The following is a 26,558-nucleotide window of genomic DNA, read 5'->3' as shown; positions in this document are numbered from 1 at the left end:
ACGTAGCTTAATTCATGTCACTATAAACATGAACACACATGTCCGCACACACAGTAAAACACCCCCACCCTACATCTTTACTGAAAATAGCTCCCCATGACTGCTTCCATAGTAGTTAATTGGTGATTTTTGACAATGTTCAATTTTTCTTCTAGTAGTGAAAGCTTAACCTAAGAGTCACTGGCATTTCCAGTGAAAATCACTGATAATTAGTAATAACCATTCCTCCAAATTTTGCATTATCATGCAGGTCTACAAGCAAGACTGCACTCCAGATTGAGGACTCTGCTAGCAGTAGACCCTAGTGGTAAAGTGGCCTGAGAATCAGAAAGGTTTACCACTTGTGGGAAAATGACCATGCTAAGGCTTCCCACTCATGGCAAGCCTTTCTGAATCCTAGCCAATGTTTCTTTGAGGTCTAGATATTAGTAAATGGAAAATACACACTCTCAACTTTATTTCCTTTCTTTCTTTTTTAAGTTTCCCCTTTAACATGCTAATCTTCTAGCTTTCATCAATTTCAACATTGCCATCCTTAGATTAGTATATCTCCAATGTTAAATGGATAACATTTCGTTTTCTATGCTCTCTTTTTATATGTGATGCACATTCTCTTTTCAGTAAGTTCAAATAGTACAGTTTTGTACCTACCATAAATGTAGATGTTCGAAGATCCACATTGCTGCAGTCCTTACACTTGGGTAGTCCGCTGTCCTCGGTCGGCCCGACTATCAAAGTATAAGGCTGACGTCGGTCAAGGCGCATTTGACTGACATCAGGATGTCAGGGTACAAATGCGCATGACCGACGTCATATCCTCAGTCTTTTCTTGCCCCAGATGTCAGAAGACCCTAGAAATAAAGGTCAAAACCAAAAGACAGCAAACCAACAACCAACCATCCTAGCACTAATAATATGTACAATATATACAATATACACCCTATTAACAACCCAACCCACACAACCGCCTCCAAGAGGGGAAGGAGGGAGATTGGACTGCAGCAATGTGGATCTTGAACATCTACATTTATGGTAGGTACAAAACTGTACTATGTTCTTCATCTCACATTGCTGCAGTCCTTACACTTGGGTAGAATCCCAAAGCAGAGGTAAGGGAGGATGGCTAAACTATAAGGAAGCAGGAGCTGCCAAAATGCCCTGCAAAACAGCAGTGGCAAAACCAGCCCTGGATTTAGAGTAAAGTGGAAGGTGATAATGCCTAGAGAAAGTATGCACTGAACTCCAAGTAGCTGCCTCCAAAATATCCTTAGTTGCCACCCCCTCAAAAAGCTGTCAAGTGGCAGTAGCCCTAGTGGAATGAGGCCTAATCCCAGCTGGAATTTCCTTGCCATGATGGGAATAACAGAAAGCAATGCAAAACCCAATCCACTTAGAAATAGTTTGTTTTGACACAGGCTTGCCCTGAGAACTCAAAGCAAAAGAAACAAATAACTGCTGAGACTGCCTGAACCCCTTAGTTCTGTCCAAATAATATCGCAACTGCCTGTGTACATCTAAAGTGTGCAAAATCTTTTCCCCTTTATTTTGGGGATTTGCATAAAAAGTAGGCAAATGAATAGTTTGGTTTAAAGCCACACTAGAAACCACTTTAGGCATAAAGGAAGGATTAGTACGTAAAGATACCCTATCCTTATGAAAAATTAAGAAAGGCTCAACCGCCATAAGGGCCTGTAACTCAGAAACCCTTCTTGCAGAGGTAATAGCCAACAAAAAAGCAGTCTTCCATGATAAAAACTTTAACTCAGCAGTAGCTGCAGGCTCAAAAGGATGTAGAGTGAGTTTCTCCAACACAAAATTGAGATCCCAAGCAGGCGTAGGAGCTCTTCGTGGGGTCTTATATTCTTTGCCCTCTAAGAAATTGCTTGAACAAAGGATGAGAAAACAATGGTGGGTCACAATCATAGTGAGCTGAAATTGCTGCAGCATGAACCTTAATAGAAGAGAAGGACAAACCTTTGTCCAGTAACTCAGTAAGATATTGAAGAGCCACACTTAAATTAGGCTCAGAAACATCAAAATCCTTTGCTGCACTCCAAAATAAAAATCTCTTCCATTTATCTGCATACACTTTCCTTGTACTAGGCCTTCTAGCTTCCAAAATAACATTCAAAACTTGCTGTGGAAGTGGTGGCCCACTACGGTTCAAAACAGAATATGCCAGGCTGTTAGGTGCAGAGAGTGAAGCTTGACATTGAGCAAATGACTGTCCTCCTGAGACAACAGGTGTGGAATCGAAGGTAAAGGCCATGGAGGCTTCCGTACCAGGCTTCTCAGTAATGGGTACCAATGCTGTCGAGGCCAATCTGGAGCTATCAAAATCATCCTTGGCTTGTCTTGTCTGGCCTTCAGTAGTACCTTTGGGAGGAGAGGCAGAGGTGGAAAGGCATACACATGAAGATTGCTCCAATTGAAAGAAAGAGCATCCACTTTCCAAGCTGTGGGATGAAACCTTTTTGTGCAAAACTTTGGCAGCTGGTGGTTTAGTGGAGAAGCGAACAGATCTATGTCTGGAGTTCCCCATGACACTGTCAATTTCTGAAATACATGAGGATCCAATTTCCACTCGTGGGGATCCATAATTTGTCTGCTCAACACATCTGCTAAGGAGTTCTGTGCTCCTGGCAGAAACCTTGCCTGAAGATTCAGCTGTAAACTGAGAGCAGTCTCCCACAAAATCATTGCTTGCCTGCAGAGGGGATAAGAATGTGTTCTGCCTTGCTTGTTGATGTACCACATGACAGTTGTGTTGTCTGTTAGAATCAACACCTGCCCTGGAAGAAGTAAATCCTTGAAAGCTATTAATGCAAACTGGACTGCTAACATCTCTTTCAAGTTGATATGTAGATGCTGTAGTCTGGCAGGCCACTTGTCTTGTATCCACTTTCCATTCAGATGAGCTCCCCAAGCTATGTCTGAGGCATCTGTCGTTAGAATCTGACTCGCCTCTGGCCGGGTCACAGAGAGTCCCTTGTTTAGGTGACATTCCTGAGCCCACCACAAAAATTCCTTTTGAATGCAAGGTATTATTTGAATGACAGTGTCCAAATCCTGGCAGTGCTGTGTCCATACATTTTTGAGATACCACTGCAGCTTCCTCATATGCAGTTTGGCATTGGGAAGCACCAGAATACAAGATGCCATGAACCCCAAGGCTTGAAGGACTGTCCTTGCAGTCAGCCTGGACAGATGAGACAACTGATGAAAGTAAAGGGAAAGATTCTTTTGTTTGTCCGGGGTCAAAAAGGCCATCTGGGATGCTGTATTCAGTCTCACACCCAGAAAGCACATGTCCTGAGAGGGTACTAGACTGGACTTTATTTCGTTCACAGAATACCCCAGGCATCTTAGCACTGCTATCACATAGTGTAAATGATGAAGAAGTTCGTCCTTTCCTTGAGCCAGAATCAGGCAATCGTCCCAAGTAAGGATAAATCTGTATTCCTTTTAACCTGAGGAAAGCTATCACTGGAGCCAGAACTTTCGTGAACACTCTGGGCGCAGTAGATAAGCCAAAGGGCAATGCAGAGAACTGATAATGAGAATTCCCAGCTCGAAAACGCAGATACTTCCTGCAACTCAGTCTGATAGGAACATGAAGATAAGCCTCCTTGAGATCTAAAGTTACCATCCAATGATCTTTGCCCAGCAGAGGTAAAAGCTGCTGTAACGACAACATTTTGAACTTGGGAATGTCCAGATAAGTGTTGAGGATAGATAGGTCCAAAATTGGTCTCCACGTGTTCCCTTTCTTTGGTACTAGGAACAGGCGAGAATAAAATCCTAGGCCCACCTCTGGCATAGGGACCGGCTGAATGGCCCCTATTTGGAGTAACAGAGAAATTTGCTTGTGAGCCTCTATTCTTTGTGGAGGAGGAACGTCTGGCATGCCTTTGAAAGGAGGCAAGGTATGGAAATAAAACCTGTAACCGTGGTGTATGATATCCAATACCCATCTGTCTTGGGTAATTAAACTCCAATTTTCTTTGAAAAGTGCCAACCTTCCTCCCAAAGGTGCTGCCAGACGAGAAGGCTCTGGCAGCTGAAAAGGTAGGTCATTGGGTCTGTTTACGAAAGGACTGACCCCTGCCCTCACCCGAAGACTGTGCAGGAGAACTCCCTGTCCTAGACCTGAAAGAGCCCTGAGCTCTGCCCCTACCACGTCTAGCTCTACCCCTAGACTGGGAATCATAAGAAGGATACGTCCATCCCTTAGCAGGCCAATTTCTACTAAACTTTGGAGGCTGAACCTGCAAAAAATCTTTAACAGTCTGCATAGACTTAGCCTTGTCTTCCATTTTCTTTAAAACTGACTCAACAGGAGAACCAAACAACACATCAGATTGTAAAGGTGCATCTAAAATCCTTGTTTTAACATGGTCAGATAAATTCTGATCCCTCAGCCAGGCGTGCCTGCGAATAACTGACCCAGTAGCAGCCACCCTAGACGAGGCCTGTACAGCATCAAAACCACATTGCAAAGAATGCTTACCCACCTGTTCAGAAACATGTACTAAATCTTGCAACTCTTTACAATCAATACCTTCCGCCAGAGCATCAACCTTAGACTTCAATTGTGAAAGGAGATAATTTTGGTATTTCAACATGTGAAACTGGCAATTCAAGGCCCTCATAGCTAGAGTGGAGGAAGTATAAACTTTCTTTCCCCATCTATCCAAAGCCCTGGCCTCTTTATCAGAAGGAACCGGATTCTTGACAACAGAAGCCTTAACACCTTTAGGCCCCTGACTAACAGTTTCTGGGTCCGCCCTAGGACTCTTAAAAAGATACTTATGAGCTTCAGGCACCCTGTAATACCTATCCAGTTTAACAGGAGCAGGAGGCAAAGAATCAGGATTAAGAGAAGCCTCTGAAAAAACATCTTCCACCACATCCAAAACAGGAGGTATAGCCAAAGGCCTATGCTGGGGTAAAACAAAAATTCCCTAAGCCTTTTCCTGGAATCAGAGAAGTCCTGACCTTCCCACTTAAAATGTTCCCTCATGGAATGAAGAGTTTCTGAAAATGAAAAATCCTCAGGAGGAGAAGCAGAAGGAGTAGAATCATCCACCTCAGAATCAGAATAAGGAGAATACTCCTGCAAGTCTTCAGTCAAGACTCTGAAACATCCAAAGCCTGCTCAAAACTCCCTAACTCAGGCTCCACCCTAGGCCTCTTATCAGGAGGGGGCAAGGATCCCCTAATCAAAGTAATCAAATCTTCTGCCATTTTAAGCATATGCTTCTTGGGCACAGTTCCAGAAGAACTAGGGGTGACACCAACTGAAGCTAAACCTGGCCTGCCTCTGGGAGAAGCCTTGGAAACAGAAGGAGAGGGCCTAACCACCTTAGGAAGAGAGGGTAGTATAGTAGCCTGAGAAGCCCCTTCAGCCTGACCTGCCTCCTGAGAGGCCACATCCTGCAACAACAAAGTCTCTCCCTGGGAACCCAAAGAAACCTCCGGTGGAACCACCGCTCCACCGACACCTCTAAAGAACCGTGTCCGCACGGACGGTTCTTCTAGCCTAGGCTTAATTGCTTTGTCCTTGCGCTTCTTGAGAAGCGCCGGAGCATCCGACGGCATTTTATAATTGCACCGCTTCAAGACTAACCTGGCACAATCTAAACTTCTCTTTATAGTGCTTATTGAATCTAGCACAAGAGCGCACCCAACAACGCCGTGCTCAGGCCCTAAACAAGGAATACACAAAGTATGATAATCTCTATGCGGTATCTGTTTCCCACAAGAAATACAATTATTCACTTTTTCTGACATCCGGTAAACCACTGAGGCAAGAAAAAACTAAAATATTCCCCAACGGGGTACTTAGCCAACTTTGAGTCGGTCTGAAACTCCGGAAACGAAAAATTTCAGAACGTCAACCGGCACTTGCAAAGCTGCTTCTGCATCGGACCATGCGGCAAAAAAGACTGAGGATATGACGTCGGTCATGCGCATTTGTACCCTGACGTCCTGATGTCAGTCAAATGCGCCTTGACCGACGTCAGCCTTATACTTTGATAGTCGGGCCGACCGAGGACAGCGGACTACCCAAGTGTAAGGACTGCAGCAATGTGAGATGAAGAACATCCTCTGTTGTCATTTTAATGTGTTTTTTGTTGCATTACAACATTCTTAAACCAAATTTGTATTACTTGAGTTCAATAATGCTGTTGTTGTTCAAAAATAAAGATAGTTACCATATTTACAGCCTGGAGTTTAAGAGTCTTTCTGGCAGTATGGGGGAAAAGAACACAACAAAATAAATTTAATATACAGATTTTAAAAGTAATCTCAGCCTTGTGTAGAAATTGTTTTTTAAATCTCATTACATTTTATATCCTGTAATAGTCCCTAATACTAATAAAGTACCACTGATAGTGTAAAACAAACATAAGATGCTATACCTTGCATGTGGTACCACTGATAGTGTAAACAAACATAAGGTGCTATATTCCACATATGTTACCACTGATAATGTAAAACAAACATAAGGTGCTATACTGTGCATGTGGTACCACTGATAGTGTAAAACAAACATAAGGTGTTACATTCCACATGTGGTACCACTAATAGTATAAAACAAACATAAGGTGCTATACTGCACATGTGGCACCACTGATAGTGTAAAACAAACATAAGGTGCTATACTCCGCATGTGGTACCACTGATAGTGTAAAACAAACATAAGGTGATAAATTCCACATGTGGAGCACTAACTCACTTTTGCCTTGACCTCAAGTGCAGTATCAACATTAAATAGCTGCACTGGTGATTGCCCACCACAACATTTGGTTCCCAGGATGGCTACCCCCTTCACCCCATATAAGCTATGCCTCTGACATACATAGCATTTTTATTAGAATAGTAATAAAGAACAAGAAAATTATACCAGTCCCACTTGTCAATTAATATTTTAATTTATTTGAAGTTTGTATGCAATTGTGGTCAAACAGATTGAACTGTTTTAAAATTAGGATGTAAACAGTTAATTTGTGAACTTAACCATTTTTAATGAGCAATGTTAAATCAAACATGGGATTAAGACTGAACAGAACAGCTGACTGTGATTCTAGATGTGTACGTATAACAACTGCAAATTATTGATAATTGAATATAAGCACTATCTGTTTGACATGCGTTTGCTTTAAGAGTATTGTTTAGATGTATAATTATGAAATGTAGCAGCAATCAGTGCAAAAATAAGATATGCACCATGCCTGGGGATTGCACAGTATGTTACATTTAAAAAAAGTTTAAAGTATTTACATTTCTCAAAAATAAACCATGTATTCTACACCAATGGTATAGCCAGGCATACGCTTTGTACTCAACTGAGTACATTTTTTTCTGAGCATCATATCAACATGGCTTTTTTCAGGTCATATTATTTCTACAACTGTCTAAATGAATGCCTTTAACAAAAGATTCAATATTGCTAATCTAAAACAATATATTTAATAGTTTTGGAGGAACAGATGAAAATATTACTTACATTTATGAAGTGCTTAAGGCAGCATTTTGGGAGGTGTCCATTTTTAAGTGATAGGTGTCCGGGGGGGGGGGGGGCAGCACTAAGAGCTTGTGACTACGAAATGGAATTTGCTAGCTACACCCCCCTTCTACACTAGTGTTTTCTCCACAGCTACCACGCTTTGATGAACCCATACCTCTCAAATGTCAAGATTTTCGCACAATGCCCAGATTTTTTTGCCTCATATTTTTAGCCTGTTGAAGTCTGTAAATAATGGCATTTACTTGAGTTTCAGACTTAATATCCTTCAGAAAATATATGCTGAACCAAAATTCTGTTATTCTAGAAACTTTCCAAGTTTTTAAGAGCAATATTTAAAATCTGTAACTGTCTGGGGGCATTCCCCCCATTGTTTTAGGCTTTTCAGCTTTTTTGCTCTAAAAGGTTGATTTATGGATGAACCAGTTTTGCTCATAGTAACTTGTTTGTGTTCAGTCAGGTAGGCACTGGGCAGAGGTACGAATTGCTGAGGACTATCATCACTTAGCTTTTGTTCTTTTTGCCTCAGACAACAGTTTATAAGTAGCATACATCACAGCAATCACTACCCTAAGTCAGGAATCCAGAAGTGAGACAATACACACAGCAAGCAGTGAAGGTTCATAGGTGCTTACAGGTATCAAATCCACTACAGAATTAATCTCTATGGGAGAGGTTTAAGCTGTCTCTTAAGAAGAATGTATTATACTTAATGAAGGACAAGGAAGAACAGAGGGAACTGCTTGATCTGGAGAATCATATCATAATTATAAAGAAGAACTTTAAAAGGGAAGGTGTAGAGAAAGTGTTAGGTTGGTAATCATCCCACTCACAAAATAAAGGACATAAAATATACAACTCTAACATCGGATTTGAGAAACATAAAGCATTTCAGTGGGCTAAAGAGGTAGCATCTCCTAGATCTCTGGTTACTAGTTTATAGGGCAAAGAGAAATTACATCTGTTCTCAAAGGCTCCACCAATACCCTCCTCCCCAAGAGGATATTTTTAAAATCGGACAGTACATGACCATCAAAAATCAAATCACATAGCAATAAAATTGCTTGGATGTGCCAGCAGATAGAAAATATTTTTGTTCTGCCAAATTAAATTGTCAGAAGTGTCTGTGGGGGAGCTGAACATCTTTAACCAACCAATTTCGGTAGCTGAAATTTAGAAGGTCATTAAAGCTACTTAACTTTGTAAAATCCTTAACTGTGATGGCCTTGCTACTGAATTTTACAAAGCATTCTCTGACCTCCAAGTGTAGCCTTCAGCATTAGTACTTAATTAACCAGAACAATGTCCTTAATTGTTTTACTTTTAGCTAATGGAGGCTGTGATAAACTGGATCTCTTGAGGTATTGGCAAATTTCTTTACTCCAGGCAGAAACAAAAATATTACCTGCTCCTCTGGATAACTCCTACACAAATCACAGATAATTTTGTAAAAATACTCGAGGGCCTAGATCTATATAGAGTATGACTTAAAAATAAAGAACAAAATAACAAACTGAGCAGAAATGAGGCTGATCCAGCAGCTGCCATGTTTTAGAATGCTTTTGACTCACTGAAATGTCTTTTTCCATGAGGGCCACTCAGTTAAGAATTAGTTAACATACGGACTAGGAAATGCTGCTGACTGTCACCTTTATTGCTTGTTTTAGCCACTGAGACCTTCAAAACAGTTCATAGACAATGCTTCCCTCAGTTTCAGTTTGGTACTCTGTTATCTTCTTAACAGTACAGCCCATCTTTCTAGTGGCCCTTTGACGCATAAACCCTTCAGTTCATATAGGCAATCTCAGAGAAAGTCTGGAAATTTTGGTAAACTTACAGGCTGGTTTTATATGGTAGCAAACCTATCCTTTTACACTTGGCAAACCATGCCTCTGGCAGCAGCCAGTATTAAGTCATGATTCAAATACAAGGATATTCAAATAGATTACAGAACTGAAAGACTGTTAATCCTTAATGCGGAGGAGCTTCAAAATACTCATTTAGAAAAGAGTTCAACTTTTTCTGTGCAGTTAAAATGGTATGTTTGCAAAAAGTGATCTAACCAGCACATGATCTACCTCAATTACAGAAATCCCTCTTTGCCGATAAAATTGTAAAGGATAGATTTAACTTTTTGTGGGGCTCCAACCCCATCACTTGCTTTGGAAAACGTGAACCTTCTTACTGCTTTAGCTAGCTTGTGCCTGACAAACTTCTACATATCATCATCGCTCTATCAAACATCAGAAGACAGGGTGCTGCCTACTTCCATCTGGTTAGTGTCTGAAATATACCAGCTTCATCTCCAACTTGTCTGCCTCAATTCAGATGTTAGAATCACAGTGTGGCAGCCTGGGGGACATTATCAAGTGGAGATCTGGGACAGAATCTGAGATTCTAAAACTGAAATGTGGATGTCAACCATATCTAGTGGCTGCCTTGGGATGATATCAGAAAGGTGCTTAACAATTGTTACATATCCCTTCAGTGCTGATAAGCACTAGTCTTGTGCTCACATGCTCAGCAGCCACAAGTCCAAAGTGTTGACTAGCGTCTTAATGTTCTTCTTTGGTGGCTGCTCTCTTTGTGGTAGCAGTTAGAATGTTATGACTTTCCAAGCTTTAAAAAACTTTTGCTACTGCACTGTTGGCTTTCATTTCTTTTTTTAACTTTTGTAATACATGGGAGCAGATAAAGCACCATACATTATAAAGAGTTATGACTGAGTCTTTATAACTATAATTTATTTGCATCCATGTCTCAGACACATACTATCATGGTTATAATCAGTGACATGATCATAATCCAGTATATAAACTATAATTCTGCTTGTCTTGGTACTGCAGGTATCTTATAAAGATGCCAAGTTTATACACTTATAACTTTCCCATGTTTATATCTTATTTCACTGTACATTATATGAATTTTAAATCATGCATATTATATCTTCCTGTAAATATGCACCTGTCATTCTTAAATTTTGTGTACTTCACTCTATAACCTCCCTGAATAATAATTAATTGCACATCTTTGCACTGTCCTGAGTCTCATCTCCACAAGAACCCTGCTTACTGAATTCAACTCCCCTTTGTTAAACTTGTCAATTTATATTTTCAATTTGGGAACCACTGCTAGGGTTACAATTTAATAGTCCAATGATAATTACCAGTAACATAGAAACTGGAACATTAAAAAATGTACAATACAGATGAAGGTTTTTTTTTTTACATGAAAAGTTAGCTAAACAAAACACACATAAGTAATATACACCTATGATACGCATTTGACTTCAGTGCTGATGGAAGAGACAGATATTTTTCTTCCTCTCATCCTTTGTCATAGTAATAATTAAAACAAATTGTTCCTGTACTGTTGTCAGAAACAGGGTTAAACTTCCTGTCAGCACTTGGTGATGTCACAGACCCCTTCCAGCTTACTCTTAAGTTTTCTGGGCTCCCTATATTACTCCAAAAGAGTAACATCCTTACTGCCATTAACCAGACGTTATATACTCCCTTTTGATTTTTGCTTTCTGAAGTACAACAAAAGTTATAACGTAATACTGCTTCCCAGGAAATGTTTACATAACTGAATATATAACAATGATAATGGCAAAATAAGTGTGAAACCGGATGGAAACAAGGACTGACAGAAGAAAGGAAGCAAAGAAAGTAGGAAGAAACAGACAGGAAAAAGCTCAAAAGCATTTTTGCAAAGCACAGTGACTTATTTTGAATAGATACTTACATATTCTGTTGGCTTCTGAGGGTCCCCCAGAGTACCATTTGCTGCAGGGTTTATTTCTTGTGTCCTCTCTTTTTCAGTTTCAACTGTATGCTTCTGATTTTTTTCTTCTTTTTCTTTTGCAGTGCTGGGTTCACCAGGCAAAGCAACTTCTCCAACTCCAAGGACATCATTTTTATATTTTTTCACAAATTCTTCCATAATTTTGAGCTCTGCATCAGAAAGATCATGGCATTGCATGGGGTCGTGATCATAGACTGGCAGCTGTCTCATTAATTGCCTACGCCTATAATATGCCCCCTCAGTTCCAGCTATGGGCTGCATTTCTTTTCGAACAAATTCCATGTAGCGTATTGCCTGATTAATGTGAAGAGAAAAAAAAAATGTATTATTTTTGCCCTGGTCACATGCAATTTGCTGTCTTAAAGAAGGAGCTAGTACAGTAGTACATGAAAGAATGGCTATTAATCACATTTAAAAACTGTACAAGGCACTGGTCAAACTGCCCAGGAAAGGATGCTAATAAAAAATGATCATACTTCTAAGGTAAACTGTAGCACCCAAATAATTAGCAGGCCCAAACTGTAACAGAAAGTTTCCTTATGTGAAAACATACATCACTTATATATGAATACCTGCTCTAAAACATTCAACTGTTTTTTTTTTAAATATCTCCATTACTTTAATAAATGGAGGTTATACAGGGAATAAAGTGAAACTTAAAAATGAACAATCTATTATGTCTTGTTCATACCCAAATTTTCATCTAAATGCTACTCATTAACCAAAAAGAAAAAAGTACTGCTTATATTTTTATTTTTTTTGTTTGTTTATGATTATCATTACTGGTACAGCACAACAAAGGAAAAGGAATAAAAGAGAACAGAAGAATGTTAAAATAAGTTGTGAGATACACACAATAAACAGCAATATATAACCAGGAAACTAGCGCTTGACTGCAGGTGCTCACATGATTGTACTCCTTTTCTTCTTTTTCTTTTACAGTGATGGGTTCACCAGGTAAACAACTTCTCCAACACCAAGAACAAAATGTTTATATTTCCTCACAAACTTTTCCACAATTTTCAGCTCTCCTTCAGAAAGTTCATGGTATTGCATGGGTCCCAATTTTAGACTGGCAGCTGTCTCATTAACTGCCTACAGTTATAATATGCCATTGTCATTTGCTCTAACAAATACCCTAACTCCTATTTATCCCAGTTTTACTGAATTACCTATTCCTTCTACCATCTGAGCACAGTAAACTGCTAAGCCTTCCCAGTGCCCTAACTCTAACCCTAAAACTCCCAACATGTTCTTAACCCTAACAAGAGTCCCTGTTCCCTTACTCTAACCATAGAACTCCCATCCCAGTCTTTACATCTAAATTCCCAAATCACTCCATACCCCTAAAACTCCCTACCCACTACCCTTCCATAATCTTAAATTCTCTCATGCTCCCTAACTCTAAAACTTCCTTTTCCTCCCTAAAGCTAAATTTCTGGAATTATACCTAATCAACTACATCTCTCAACCTAAACCATAAAACTCCCCTCCCTCCCTAAACCTAAGACTCTGATTGCTCCCTAAACCTAAAATTGCCCTCTTGCTCACCCAAGCTAGAGTCCCTAGTAACTCCTAAACCAAAAACTTCATCCCCTCTTCCTAAACCTAAATTCCCTGATTGCTCTCTATTCCTAAAACTTCCCTCTAACTTCTTAAACCTAAAGTCCCTGATCCCTTCCACACCCTAAACTCTCCTGCTCCCTAAACCAAAATTAACCTCAATGTCCCTGAACCTAAAGTGCCCTGCTGAGCACTGCCTAAAAACCTAACTGAAACTCCCACCTCCACCCACTCCCCCTCCGTGGACTGTCACAAATAATAATTCAGATGTGAATCTGTGTTCAGACAAGATGTGGCAGCTCCGCTATCTCTCTTCACGTCACAACTCACCTGAACACATATTTGAGTTTGAGCACAAGCAACAGCCTGAACAAGCTACAAAGTGCTTGAGTTCCCTGGGTTCAAGACTGGGTTTTTCAAGCAGCTGGTAATCAGGTGCTTCTAGCAAATCTGCTAAAGAGGAGCAGATGAGGACAATGAGACTGTCCTCAAAGACTGTGACTAGAATTAATGAAAAACATACTATGATGTGAATATTCCCCATAACTGCAGTGATGTTTTAAAATTATGACATGAACATATAACAGAAAAGGGCAAATAATTAGTAAAGACGTGCAGGTTTGATTTTAATCAACAAAGAATATATTTACATTTGTTGACATTATCTTAGTGACGATAAACTCATTTAATAACTAGGATTTTGAAAAAATAAGTACCTTGGTATGGTTGGAGCTTCAACTTCCCAATTTTCAAAATTAGACATTTTATTTATTTATTTATTTCACATTTGTTTACCGGGAGAGTCCGACTGGGTATGTGCCCATTTTCAGTGGAGGCCCGAGGAAAAAAGCGCCGGTGAACATATTAAAACAGATTACAAATTTAGATAGATTCAGACAATATCACAGATGTACAATTTGTGGATACACTAAAAGCAAAGAAGTATAATAGGATACTCTATATACAAGAAACAATATGGTAGGACAATCTATATACAAGAATCCCTATATATATATATATATATATATATATATATATATATATATATATATATATATATATATATGTATATAAAATTCAGGCATGGTTTTTAAGTTAAAGAAAGGGTTGGAAAGAGTACTAGAAGAATATGACCACTGAAAACAGAACACACTCCAAGGCCAAAACAGATATAAACTCCATCACAACACAATGGTTGTAAACAAACGGTTTTACTGAAGCTAAAAAAAGATTGAGCGCTTTTGCCCGCATAACTGATGAAGCCTGCGGTTATGCGGGCGAAAGCGCTCAATCTTTTCTAGCTCCAATAAAATCGTTTGTTTACAACCACTGTGTTGTGATGAAGTTTATATCTGTTCTGGCCTTGGAGTGTGTGCTCGTTTCAGTGGTAATATTCTTCTAGTGTTCGTGAGCTCACACTTTGTTTTTTACATTTTAGAAAGAAAGAGTATTAGAGTCACATCAGATAAATAGTAAATACTCACTTTTGGCAAATAAATCAAGAATTCCATTTTCTGTGCTGCTGTTTACATCTGTCAAAAATCAGCCATTTGTTGGACTGCTGAATGAATATTTTTAGCTTTCTGGATAGACTGTACAATGAATGAGCATCTGTCCTAAATCATTTCTGAGAGTGAATGCAGCCCATTATAAGAATATGGAATAGTTATTTTTTTTTTTATTTTTAGTACAGAAAAAAATTGTTGCTAATACTTTCCTACCAGTATCTAAGGTGGTGTAAAAGGGGCAGTGATACGTGGCATGGTAATCAGATAGTAATTGTTAGTAGAGCAATACCAGAATTCAATTCCATACCTGCATTTTTAAATGCTGATACAGACATTAATAAATAAATGCCAATACGGAAATGAATGCCGATACTGCTTTTGCAGTCAGGAACTGAAGCATGTTAGTGACTTCTTACAAATGTAGCAAGCAGTCTGTTACATTGTTAAAAGTAACACTACAGAGAGCCATTTCTTTTTCTTTGTTAGTCCAGAAGTAGGACCTTAAAGCTGATGGGAGCACTAGATCGGGGGGTGACACAGTGTACCAGAATAGATATATACAGCTCTATTTCTGGTAGTACCGATAAAAGAATGGGACCTGTCATTTACAAATGATGCCATTTCTAATAAATAGATGTGAATTTTGAATAATGACACTGGACCAGATTTAGAAAGAGTAACAAGGGGGTACATTCAGCCAGCAATATAAAACATTGCTTGCAGTATTTAACAGATGTAGTATCTTAAAAGTACACGTCTCATGAATCGCTGAAAATTACTTGGCCAGACAGGAAACAATGGGCAAAATGAATCATTCACAAAAATAAGCTGTGTAATATTCTACAATGAAATGCATTATTATAAATAAGCTGTGTAATATTCTACAATGAAATGCATTATTATAAATAAGCTGTGTAATATTCTACAATGAAATGCATTATTATAAATAAGCTGTGCAATATTCTACAATGAAATGCATTATTATAAATAAGCTGTGTAATATTCTACAGTGAAATGCATTATTATAAATAAGCTGTGTAATATTCTACAATGAAATGCATTATTATAAATAAGCTGTGTAATATTCTACAATGAAATGCATTATTATAAATAAGCTGTGTACTATTCTACAATGAAATGCATTATTATTCAAAAATGTGCATGCTGATTACATACTGCACAGTGTCTGCTGTAACCCTAACATTATTCATAGGTTCATAGGTAGGTACTAGGCTATCGGCCCTGGGGCCTATACAAGTCCAGCCAAAAAGGTACCCTGGCTTTTGTCACCCAAAAAAAATCATTTTCCTGTGCCCCTGTCGAGCAGAGCCACAGAGGTGATCCCCGGGGTGAATTTCCTATTTCCCATCCAATCATAGGTTCATAGGTTCATACTAGGCTATCTGCCCTAGGGCATTTATAAGCCTAGCCAGAGTATGTTTGGCTTTCGCCACCCATTTTAAATTAATTTTGCTATGCCCTTTTTCTAGGTTAGTATACTGTGCCTCTGTCTAACAGTGGCACAGAAGTGATACCCGGGGTAAACCTATGATCTCCCATCCACTCATCAAGATTCCTCTTGAAGAGAGTCAATGAGGGACTCTGCCTAACCTGGACTGGGATTTTATTCCATAGTGAAGGGAGCCTCTGGGTTATGAATCTGTCCCTCCAGCATGTCCTATTTATTTCAGTGCTGAGGTTCAAGTCTCTCCAGCGTGTAGCTCGATGGGATTTGGATTTTTTGAGGTGCAGCATGTCCCTTAATTCCAGGTTGGACATGGCCTTATACGTCAGGCACAGGTCACCTCTGAGCAGGCGGTATGCCACTGAGTAGAGCTGGAGTTTCTTTAACCGGGCAGCATATGGCATCTGTTTGAGCCCTTTGATCCTCTTGGTGAGGTACTTTTGGGGTCCTTCCAGTTGCTGCAGGTGTTTGGTAAGGTACATCCCAAAAGGGGCATTGTACTCGATTATGGGCCTGATGAGGGATGAGTAAAGAGGCACGATGACCTCTCCTAATCTAGATGTGAATCCCTTCATGATTAGGTGGGCTATATAAAATGTTTTTCTAACCACTTTGGCCACGTGGTTGTCAAATGAGAGATTGCTATCAACTTGGGTCCCCAGGTCCCTAATTACTTCTTCTGTACTTAATGGATTACCACCTATGTAGTAATTTGTGGGCACTTTGTTTTTGCCAAAGGGGATGACTATACACTTTTTGGCATTTAGCTTGAGGCCATGGCTCTGGCACCAGTTGTCTGTTTCTATGAGGCCCTTTTGGAGGATGCTTGTGTCGGCTGGAGAGTCGATTATGGCCCAGTTTGCAGTCATCTGCGAACTTGGTCAGCCACAGTCCTTCCGTATTGGCCTGTACCTCCGAGAAATATATACCAAACAAGAGAGGTCCCAGGACTGAGCCTTGTGGGATGCCACTTGTAACTGGTTTGGAGTCTGACATGGCTCCAGCAATTCTAACCATGTGGGTTCTGTCCTTGAGCCAGTTTGCAACCCATCTAGTGACATAGGGGTTTATATTTAAGCTGGTGAGCTTATCTATAATGCCCGAGTGGGGTATTGTATCGAAGGCTTTTGGTAGGTCCAGATAGGCTGTGTGGACCACCTTCCCTTCGTCAATGGCCTTGGTGACTGTTTCAAAGAAGTCAACCAGGTTTAAGAGGCAGGATCTGCCCTTAACAAAGCCGAACTGGGTAGGATCCAGTGTCTGTAGGTCCCCAATATCTTTATTTATGAGGTCCATGATGATCCTTTCCATAGCTTTGCAGACCAAGCTAGTCAGGCTTATGGGGCGATAGTTTCCAGGGTCTGTTGAGGCACCACCTTTGTGGAGAGGGACCACTGTTGCTGTACGCCACTCTTTGGGTACATATCCTGTAGTAAGGCTGAGATTGAACAGTAGTTTTATGTTTGGGTTTAGCTCTTCTTGGAGTTCATGTAGGACGCAGCCTGGGACATCGCCTGGTCCCATTGATGCTGTGTTTTTGCTTTGGAGAGGCGGCTCCCACCTGAGCATCTGAGATGTCAGGGGCAGCACTCTGCTGGGATAGATATTTGCCCTTTGGTGGGAGAAGTTTGCGCTGAACCTGTCAGCTAGGATGTTGGCAATGTCTGTGGGATCGGTGTATTTTTTGTCATTTTGGACTAATTCTGAGCATATCTGGGAATTCCCACCCAGGTTCCTAACATAACTAAAGAAAGCCTTGTGATTATCCTTAGTGTCTTGTGCAATTTTTCTCTCGAAGCTGGCCTTTGACGATTTTATGAGTGCCCTTGGTTTTTTGCTAATACTGATCAGAGATGCCTTCCCTTTTTGGGATTTTGCTCTATCATGTAGTAGCTTCCTCCTTCTATTGTATAGTTTGTTTATGGCTGGGGTCCACCAGACAGGTCGTCTGCCTTTGGAGGATTGGGTCTTGGTTTTATTTGGGATTGCATGATCCATGCATTCCTGAAGGTGTTCATAGAATGCATTTATAAAGGATTCTGCGGTCTGGGCAGTATTTTCCACAGGCCCGGGGGCTTTGAAGGATTCCACCTCGGTTTTGAGGAGTGTGAAATTTGCTTTAGAGAAGTTTTTCACTGTGGTTTTCTGGGCAGGGGTGGGGTCGGGATGTGAATATCCAGTGAGATCAGTTTATGGTCTGATCTTACCAGTGAGGATACACTTCTGGTCTGGAGCATAGAGTCCCATGTTGGTGATGATCAGGTCCAGTATGTTTTCCCCTCTTGTGGGAGTGGTAACAAGTTGTTCCATAGCATTTGAGTTTATGAATTCTAGGAACCTTTGGGCAAGGGTGTTGGAGCTAGAGTAATGCTCCCAATCTATGTTTGGGTAGTTGAAGTCGCCCAATATAATGGTGTTCGGAGAGACCTTCATATTTTCCAGTGTTCTCAGGAAGGCCGAGTGGGGTTCCTGGGTTTGGGAGGGTGGTCTGTAGCAGGCTATAAACTGGGAGGCAGTTTTACCCACTGTTAGTTGCACATGGATAGTCTCTGATGCTTCGTGCTTTGCCACCAACCTGGACGTGTGGGTATCTTTGATGAATATCGATACTCCACCTCCTTTTGTGGTTCGGTCCAAGTTTTGGTGCCGAAAAGCATGGTATGAGGTATAACCTGGTAGTGCTGGGGTGCTCTCGGGAGTCCTGAACCAGGTTTCTGTTACTGCACAGATATTGATGTTCTCCATGCTAAGGAGAGTTTCGAGTGTGTGCATCTTGAGGTTTAGACTTCTGGCGTTGAGTAGCATTACTCTTAGTTTCTTATCCCTTGTGATACCAATGGAGGTGGGTTTGTCTTTTGAGCCTTGCCTAAAAAAGGCACCAATACTTAAGCCAATTGTTGAAATTGATCATCTTGTCTTCATATTGTGGCATCATTCTTGGTGAGGGTAAGATGCTACTCAAGGTCAGGGTCATACCAGCCTGGGCTACATGCTCAGAGAACTCCTCTATGTCTCTTTTCATGTAGTCCAGGGAGGTATGTCTCAGGTCATTCACACCAGCATGGACAATGACTGAGTCATATTTGTACTTGCCTTGGAGTCAAGATTTTTCTTGAAGAGTGCTAATGAGGAGCTTTGTTTGATATAGATGGGTAGTTTGTTCCAGAGTATGGGAAGTCTCTGGGACAGGAATCTATCCCTCCAGCATGTTCTGTTTATTGTGATGACAAGGTTTAGGTCCTTAGAACGTGTAGCTTGGACGGATTGGGATTTCTTTAAGTGGAGCATGTCCAACTGCTCTGGGTTGACATAGCTTTGTATGTTAGGCAGAGATCACCTCTGAGTAGGCGATATGCGATGGAGTAAAGCTGGAGTTTTCTGAGACGGTCTGCGTAGGGCATCTGTTTGAGGCTGGCAATCCTCTTTCTGAGGCATTTCTGCGGCCATTCCAGTTGTTGTAGATGTCTTGTGAGGTACATACCAAAAGGGGCATTGTACTCTATAATGAGTCTAATGAGTGATGAGTAGAGGGGAACAATGACCTCTTTTTTTCCAGATGAGAAACCTTTTGTGATGAGGTGTGCCACATAGAAGGATTTCCTGACTACTGTGGCGATGTGATTATCAAAGGAGAAACTACTGTCCACCTATGTCCCAAGGTCTCTTTTCACACTTTTGGTGTTAAGCATACTACCGCCTATGTTGTAGTTCATGAGTACAGAGTTTTTACCAAAGGGGATGACAATGCACTTTGTGGCATTGAGCTTGAGGCCATGGCTTTGACACCAGGCATCTGTCTCAGTGAGGCCCTTTTGTAGGATGTCCACATCATTAGGAGTTTCGATTATGGCTCCTAGTTTGCAGTCATCTGCGAACTTCGTTAGCCAAAGACCTTCTGTGTTAGCCTGTACTTCAGAGAAGTAGACACCAAAGAGGAGAGGACCCAGGACTGAACCCTGTGCTACTCCACTTGTCACTGGTCTGAAGTCGGATTTGGAGTCTGCTACTTTCACAGTGTGGGTTCTGTTAGTGAGCCAGTTGGCAATCCATCTTGTGACACAGGGATTTATACCTAGTTTAGTGAGTTTATCTATAATTCCTGAGTGGGGAATGGTGTCAAAAGCCTTGGCAAGATCTAGATAGGCTGTGTGAACAACCTTACCCTTGTCTACGGCTTTGGCGACTGCTTCAAAGAAGTATATCAGGTTTAGGAGACATGATCTGCCTTTTACAAACCCGAACTGGGTGAAGTCAATAGTTTGGAGATTACCAATGTCTTTTTGATAAGTTCCATGATGATATGTTCCATGGCCTTGCAAACCAGGCTCATCTGGCTAATGGGGCGGTAGTTCCCGAGGTCCGTGGTGGCTCCCCCCTTGTGAAGTGGGATAACTGTCGGCATGTGGCATTCAGTGGGCACAAAGCCTAAGGTGAGGCTATGATTGAACATGGTACTTAGGTGGGGTGCCAGTTCATTCTGTAGTTCATGTAGAATGCAGCATGGGATGTTGTCTGGTCCCATGGATGCTGTGTTCTTGGCTTTGGAGAGTGTGGTTTTTACCTGTGCAGCTGTGATTTCAGGAACTTTGCATTCTTCCGGTATAGAGATGGGCTCTTTAGGGGGTGAGAGGGGGGTAAATTTAGCACTGACCCTATCTGCCAGGATGTTGGCAATATCAGTTGGGTCTGTATATTTAGTGCCATTGTGCTGTAACTCAGAGCAGATCTGAGTGTTGCCATTGAGATTCTTGACATAGCTATAGAATGCTTTGTGGTTGTCTTCAGAATCAGTGGTGATTTTGTTTTCTTAACTAACTTTGGAGGATTTTATCAGGGATCGCAGCTTCTTACTGAGGCTGATGAGGGAGCTCTTCCACTCATGGGATTTTACTCTCTTTTGCAACAGTTTCTTCCTTCTGTTGTACAGTTTGTTTATGGCAGGGGACCACCAGATTGGCTTCCCTTTTTGGAGGATAGCATCTTGGTTCTGTTTGGGATAGCACGATCCATGCACTCATGTAAGTGCTTATAAAGTGCAATTGCGTAGGATTCAGTAGTCGTAACTGTATTGTCCATCTGCATGGGTGTCTTGAAGTTCACCACTTCTGTCTTAAGAAGCATGAAACTGGCTTTGGAGAATTTTTTACCATGGTTTCCTTAATGGGGGGGGGGGGGGCAGGATGTGGATATCTTGGGTAATTAGCTTATGGTCGGATCGGAACAATGAGGTGTTGACTTCAGGTGTGGTCACTCATGTTGGTAATGACTAGATCTAAGATATTTTTGCCCCTGGTGGGGGTGTGGATAAGTTGATTCAGGGCATTGGAGTTTATGAATTCCAGAAAGCGTTGAGCGAAGGAGTTGGTACATGAGTAGCTTTCCCAGTTAATGGTGGGGTAGTTGAAATCGCTCATTATTAGGGTGTTTGGTTGAACCCTAATATTTTCCAGTACATCAAGAAAAGAGGAGTGGGAATCCTGGGGCATGGTGGGTGATCTGTAGCAGGCTACAATATGGATTGCAGTTTTGCCCAGAGTTAGTTGCACTTGGATAACATTGGCTGCATTATAGGTTCACAGGTTCATAGGTTGGTACTAGGCTATTGGCCCTAGGGCCTATGCAAGCCTAGCCATAACAATTCCCAATTCCCTGGATATTTCTTCCCACAATATTTACTTCTCTGGGCCCCTGTCTAGCAGGGTGACTGACATGATCCCCGGGGTGAATTTCCTATCTCCCATCCAATCATCAAGGTTCCTTTTGAAAAGGGCCAATGAGGTGCTCTGCTTGACATGTATGGGCAGTCTACTCCAGAGTATGGGGAGTCTCTGTGTCAGAAACCTATCCCTCCAGCATGTTTTGTTCATTGTGATGAGAAGGTGTAGATCCCTGGAGCATGTGGCTCTGAGGGATTGGGATTTCTTTAAGTGGAGCATGTCCAACAGCTCAGGGTTTGACATGGCCTTTTATGTTAAGCAGAGATCGCCTCTGAGTAGACGATATGCCACAGAGTATAGCTGGAGTTTTTTTAGATGGTCAGCATATGGCATCTGCTTTAGGCCTGTGATTCTTTTAGTGAGGTATTTCTGTGGCCTTTCCAGCTGTTGCAGATGTCTTGTGAGGTACATACCAAATGGGGCATTATACTCTATAATGGGTCTAATGAGGGATGAGTACAGTGGGACAATGACCTCTTTTTTTCTGGATGAAAAGCCCTTAGTGATGAGGTGTGCCAGATAGAAGGATTTCCTGACTGTTGTGGCAATGTGGTTATCGAAAGTGAGACCACTGTCCACCTGTGTCCCTAAGTCTCTCATCACACTTTCGATGTTTGACTTCCTGCCACCTATGTGGTAATTCACGGGTACATGTTTTTTTCCAAAGGGGATACCTATACATTTCTTGGCAATAAGCTTGAGCCCATGGCTCTGGCACCAGGCATCTGTTTCTGTAAGGCCTTTTTGTAGAATATCCACATCATTTGGGGATTCAATAATGGCCCCCAGATTTCAGTCATCTGCAAACTTTGTTAGCCAGAGTCCCTTAGTGTTGGCCTGTACTTCAGAGAAGTAGATGCCAAACAAGAGTGGTCCCAGGACTGAACCCTGAGGTACTCTACTTGTCACTTGTCTGGAGCTGGATTTGGAGTTGGCTACTTTTACAGTCTGGGTTCTGTCAGTAAGCCAGTTGGCAACCCATTGAGTGACATAGGGATTTATGCCCAGCTTAGTAAGTTTATCTATGATTCTAGAGTGGGGGGATGGTGTTGAAGGCCTTGGCGAGGTCCAGATAGGCTGTGTGGACCACCTTACCCTCATCCACAGCTCTGGAGACTGTTTCAAAGAAGTCAATCAGATTCAGGAGACAAGATCGGCCCTTCACAAACCCAAACTGGGTGGGGTCCAGTGTTTGAAGGTTGCCAATGTCTTTGTTTATAAATTCCATGATAATGCGCTCCATGCCCTTGCAGATCAGGCTTGTCAGACTGATGGGACGGTAGTTCCCGGGATCCAAGGTGGATCTTCCCTTGTGGAGCGGGATAACTGTAGCTGTGCGCCACTCAGTGGGCACGAAGCCTGAGGTGAGGCTATGATTAAACATGACACTTGGGTGAGGTGCCAGTTCATTTTGTAGTTCATGTAGTTCACAGCCTGGGATGTCATCTGGTCCCATAGATGCTGTATTCTTAGGTTTGGAGAGTGCGGTTTCTACCTGTGTGGCTGTGATTATCGGAATTTGGCAATCTTTTGGTATTGAGATGGGCCCTTTAGGGGGTGAGAGGGGGGTGAAGTTGGCACTAAATCAATCTGCCAGGATACTGGCAATATCCTTGGGATCAGTATATTTAATGCCATTCTGTTGTAGCTCAGAGCAGATCTGAGCATTGACATTTAGATTCTTGACATAACTATAGAATGCTTGGTGGTTGTCTTTGGAATCTTTGGCAATTTTATTTTCATAACTAGCTTTTGAGGATTTTATGAGGGATCTCTGCTTCTTACTGTGGCTGGTGAGGTAGATTTTTGCATCCTGGGATTTTCCTCTTTTCTGCAACAGTTTCTTCCTTCTGTTGTATAGTTGGTTTATAGCAGGGGACCACCAGATTGGCTTCCTTTTTTTGGAGAAGATCATCTTGGTTCTAATTGGGATGGCATGATTCATGCACGAGTGGATGTGCTCGTACAGTGCTTTAGTGTAGGATTCTGCAGTCGAACTTCCAGATCCCATCTACGTGGGTGTTGTGAAGTTTGTCACTTCTGACTTCAGTAGCATGAAGTTGGCTTTGGAGAAGTTTTTTAAGGAGGTTTCCTTACTGGGGGGTGGGGGTGGGGGTGGGATGTGGATGTCAAAGGTGATTTGCTTATGGTCAGACCTGACCAATGAGGGGGTTATCACTGGTGTGGAGCATCTATCTCCCATGTTGGTAATGACCAGGCCTAGGATATTGGCTCCCCTGGTTGGACAATGGATTAGTTGATCCAGGGCGTTGGAATTTATGAATTCCACGAACCGTTGGGAAAAGGAGTTGGTACCCGAGTAGTTTTCCCAATTAATGGTAGGGTAGTTGAAATCACCCAGTATTAGGGTGTTTGGTTGTATCTTAATATTTTCCAGTATGTTTAGAAAGGTGTAGTGAGAATCTTGGGGCATGGTGGGGGATCTGTAGCAAGCTACAATTTGGATTGCAGTTTTACCTAGTGTTAGTTGCACCTGGAGAATTTCAGATGATTGTGTTGGGCAACTAGCCTGGAGGTGTGAATATCCTTGGTGAATATGGACACTCCTCCACCTTTAGTGTTTCGGTCTTGGTTTTGTGGCCGAAAAGTGTGGTAAGAATTGTAGCCTGGTATTGCAGGGGTGCTCTCTGGAGCCTTGAACCAGGTCTCAGTTACTGCACAGATATCGATGTTCTCCATTTTTAGGAGTGCCTCGAGAGAGTGCATTTTGAGGTTTAGACTTCTAGCATTGAGTAGCATTACCTTCAGATTTTGCATGCTTGTATCTGTTACGGTGGTGGTTTTATCCTTTGAACCTTGCCTAAAAAAGGCACTATAGGGGTGTCAAGAGCTTTAGCCAGTAACCTGAATCCCTGGGGTGACAGGTGCAGACCATCTCTGGCAAAGCATTGTGGTTTGTCGATCATGTCTTCCCAGGCAGACAAATACTGGATCCCCTTTGAATGACACCAGAAGCTTAGCCAATTGTTGAAGTCAGTCATTTTGTCCTTATACTGTGGTATCATTCTGGGCGAAGGCAGGATGCTACTCAGGGCTAGGGTCATACCTGCCTGGGTCACATGATCCAAGCACTCTTCCATGTCTCTTTTCATGTAGTCCAGGGAGGTACGTCACAAGTCATTCACTCTAGCATGGACAATGACAGAGTCGTATCTGTACTTGTTGTGGAGTGACTTGAGTGCATGCATTATGTGGCGGATCCTGGCAGCTGACTGTAATTTTCTCCTTGTTCAGCCTGGTGACTGGGACATCAGTGTGCCTGACTATAGAGTCACCTATGACTAAAGTGTTGGGTACATTGTCTTGCCTTAGGGGCTGTTTGTTGGGTGGCACACTGGTGTTGTGAGCTATGTGTCACTTTGGTTGTGACTGGTGTTTGTTTGCATTTCAGCTTCGAAGGTCCTTGTTGCTTGGGCAGGTTAATGTTAAGGGCCTCCGCATATGTGGGTTTAGTGTTGCTATGTGTGGGTGTTGATGGTGTGGGTTTTGAAGGGCTATGAGTTGCTTGAGGTGTAATGCAGGTGTTAACCTTCTCCTCTTGACTGTCTAGCACAATCTTGGCTGGAGAGAGCTTAGCTTCCAGTTTGGCTATGTAAGTGCATCTCTCGCAGGTTGTAGTGTTGGGTGGTAGGAGGAGAGGATTGTCTGTGTACATGAGGCAGTTGCCACACTGCCCCAGTATGCCCAGATTCACCACGTGGACAGGAGAAATCACCGGAAGCTGACCCTTGGACATTCCTGTTTACGTGCTTTTTTGTAAAGTTTAAGAGCTGTTTTCTCTTACCTTTGCAAGGTACTCTGTAATTATAGGCTGTTTAGTGCCTATGATTAATTTCTCCTTATTGACAAGGAGAGCTGGGTGTTTGAATCAGTTTCAGGCTTCCTAGTGCTTTCTTGTAAAGTTTAAGAGCTGTTTTACCTTACCTTTGCAACGTACTTTGTAGTTATAGGCTGTTTAGTGCCTATGATTAATTTCTCCTTATTGACAAGGAGAGCTGAATGCTTGAATCAGTTTCAGGCTTCCTAGTGCTTTCCAGAAGGTTCTAGAGCGAGTGCTAGTCACAGGGGTTCAGATTTTAGTGCTACTTCTGAGAAACCAGCTAGTTCTAAGGGAAAATTTGAAGAGCAGACTTTCTGGCACCTGGAATAGTTTAACTGTAGCCTCGCAGTGCTGCACGATGTGAAAAATGTGCAAACTCACGCGTTTTTAAGCCAGAAAGTTGAAAGGGATAAAAATCATCCCAAAAAGGCTAACAAAATTACAATTTCAGAGCTGGAAACCACTCCTCTAGTGTTAGATGGGCAGTACAATGCTCACCAGTCCCACTGGTAAGCAGTAGGACTTCCCTCTACCACAGCAAGGTCTGGACAGCTCTGAGCACAGAAAATAAAGTCCTGAGACAAGCAAAGCCTGGGATATGGACTGGCTAGAAAAGGTGGGAAACGAGCAAACAAGACAGTATTTTTTTTGTTGAAACAGGCTAAACAATGCAATAATACAGTAAATAAACACAGAAAAGGCTAACACACTTGAGTGTGTAATCCTAAACAGTAAATGCAATCAAAACTCTACAAAATTAGCAATTTAAACTTTTTAAATGAAGCAAGGCAAGTGCACAACTGAAATATGATTTAAGAGGTAGTAACACAGCAGAATAAGTAGCTAGTCTACATATACAGAAAAGTCTATATATACAGAAACACAGCTAAAACACACAAACACTTCAGATGCAGTGCAACCTAGAGCACTTGAGTTGTAGCAACATTAAGGCAATTACAGTTATAATAAATGCTCTAAAATATACTCTATATTTCCAAAATGTTTGAGAAGCACAGTCAGAACCAAGGAGATTCAGGCAAAATTTTTTTTTTTTTTTGAAAGGGAAAAAGGAGAAAGAGAAGGCCTTCTCAGATGTTCTCTCTGTATTAGGTAGAATGAGCTAATG

General features: G+C 41.6%; 1 protein-coding gene across 2 annotated transcripts in view; it reads right to left on the bottom strand.

Moving 5' to 3' along the window:
• Positions 1-26,558, bottom strand: part of LMCD1 (LIM and cysteine rich domains 1) — a 385,448-nt gene that overhangs the window by 102,082 nt on the left and 256,808 nt on the right. For both annotated transcript variants that reach the window (XM_044077518.1, XM_044077519.1), the window contains exon 4: positions 11,279-11,632. In XM_044077518.1, coding sequence (XP_043933453.1) covers positions 11,279-11,632 — 354 coding nt within the window. The remainder of the gene's footprint in view (positions 1-11,278; positions 11,633-26,558) is intronic.

This window comes from Protopterus annectens, chromosome 7.part0 (genome assembly GCF_019279795.1).
Source record: "Protopterus annectens isolate FY-2018-M chromosome 7.part0, PAN1.0, whole genome shotgun sequence".
Lineage (NCBI taxonomy): Eukaryota > Metazoa > Chordata > Ceratodontiformes > Protopteridae > Protopterus > Protopterus annectens.
Note: the sequence above shows the minus strand (reverse complement) of the source record. Positions and strands in the feature narration are given on the sequence as shown.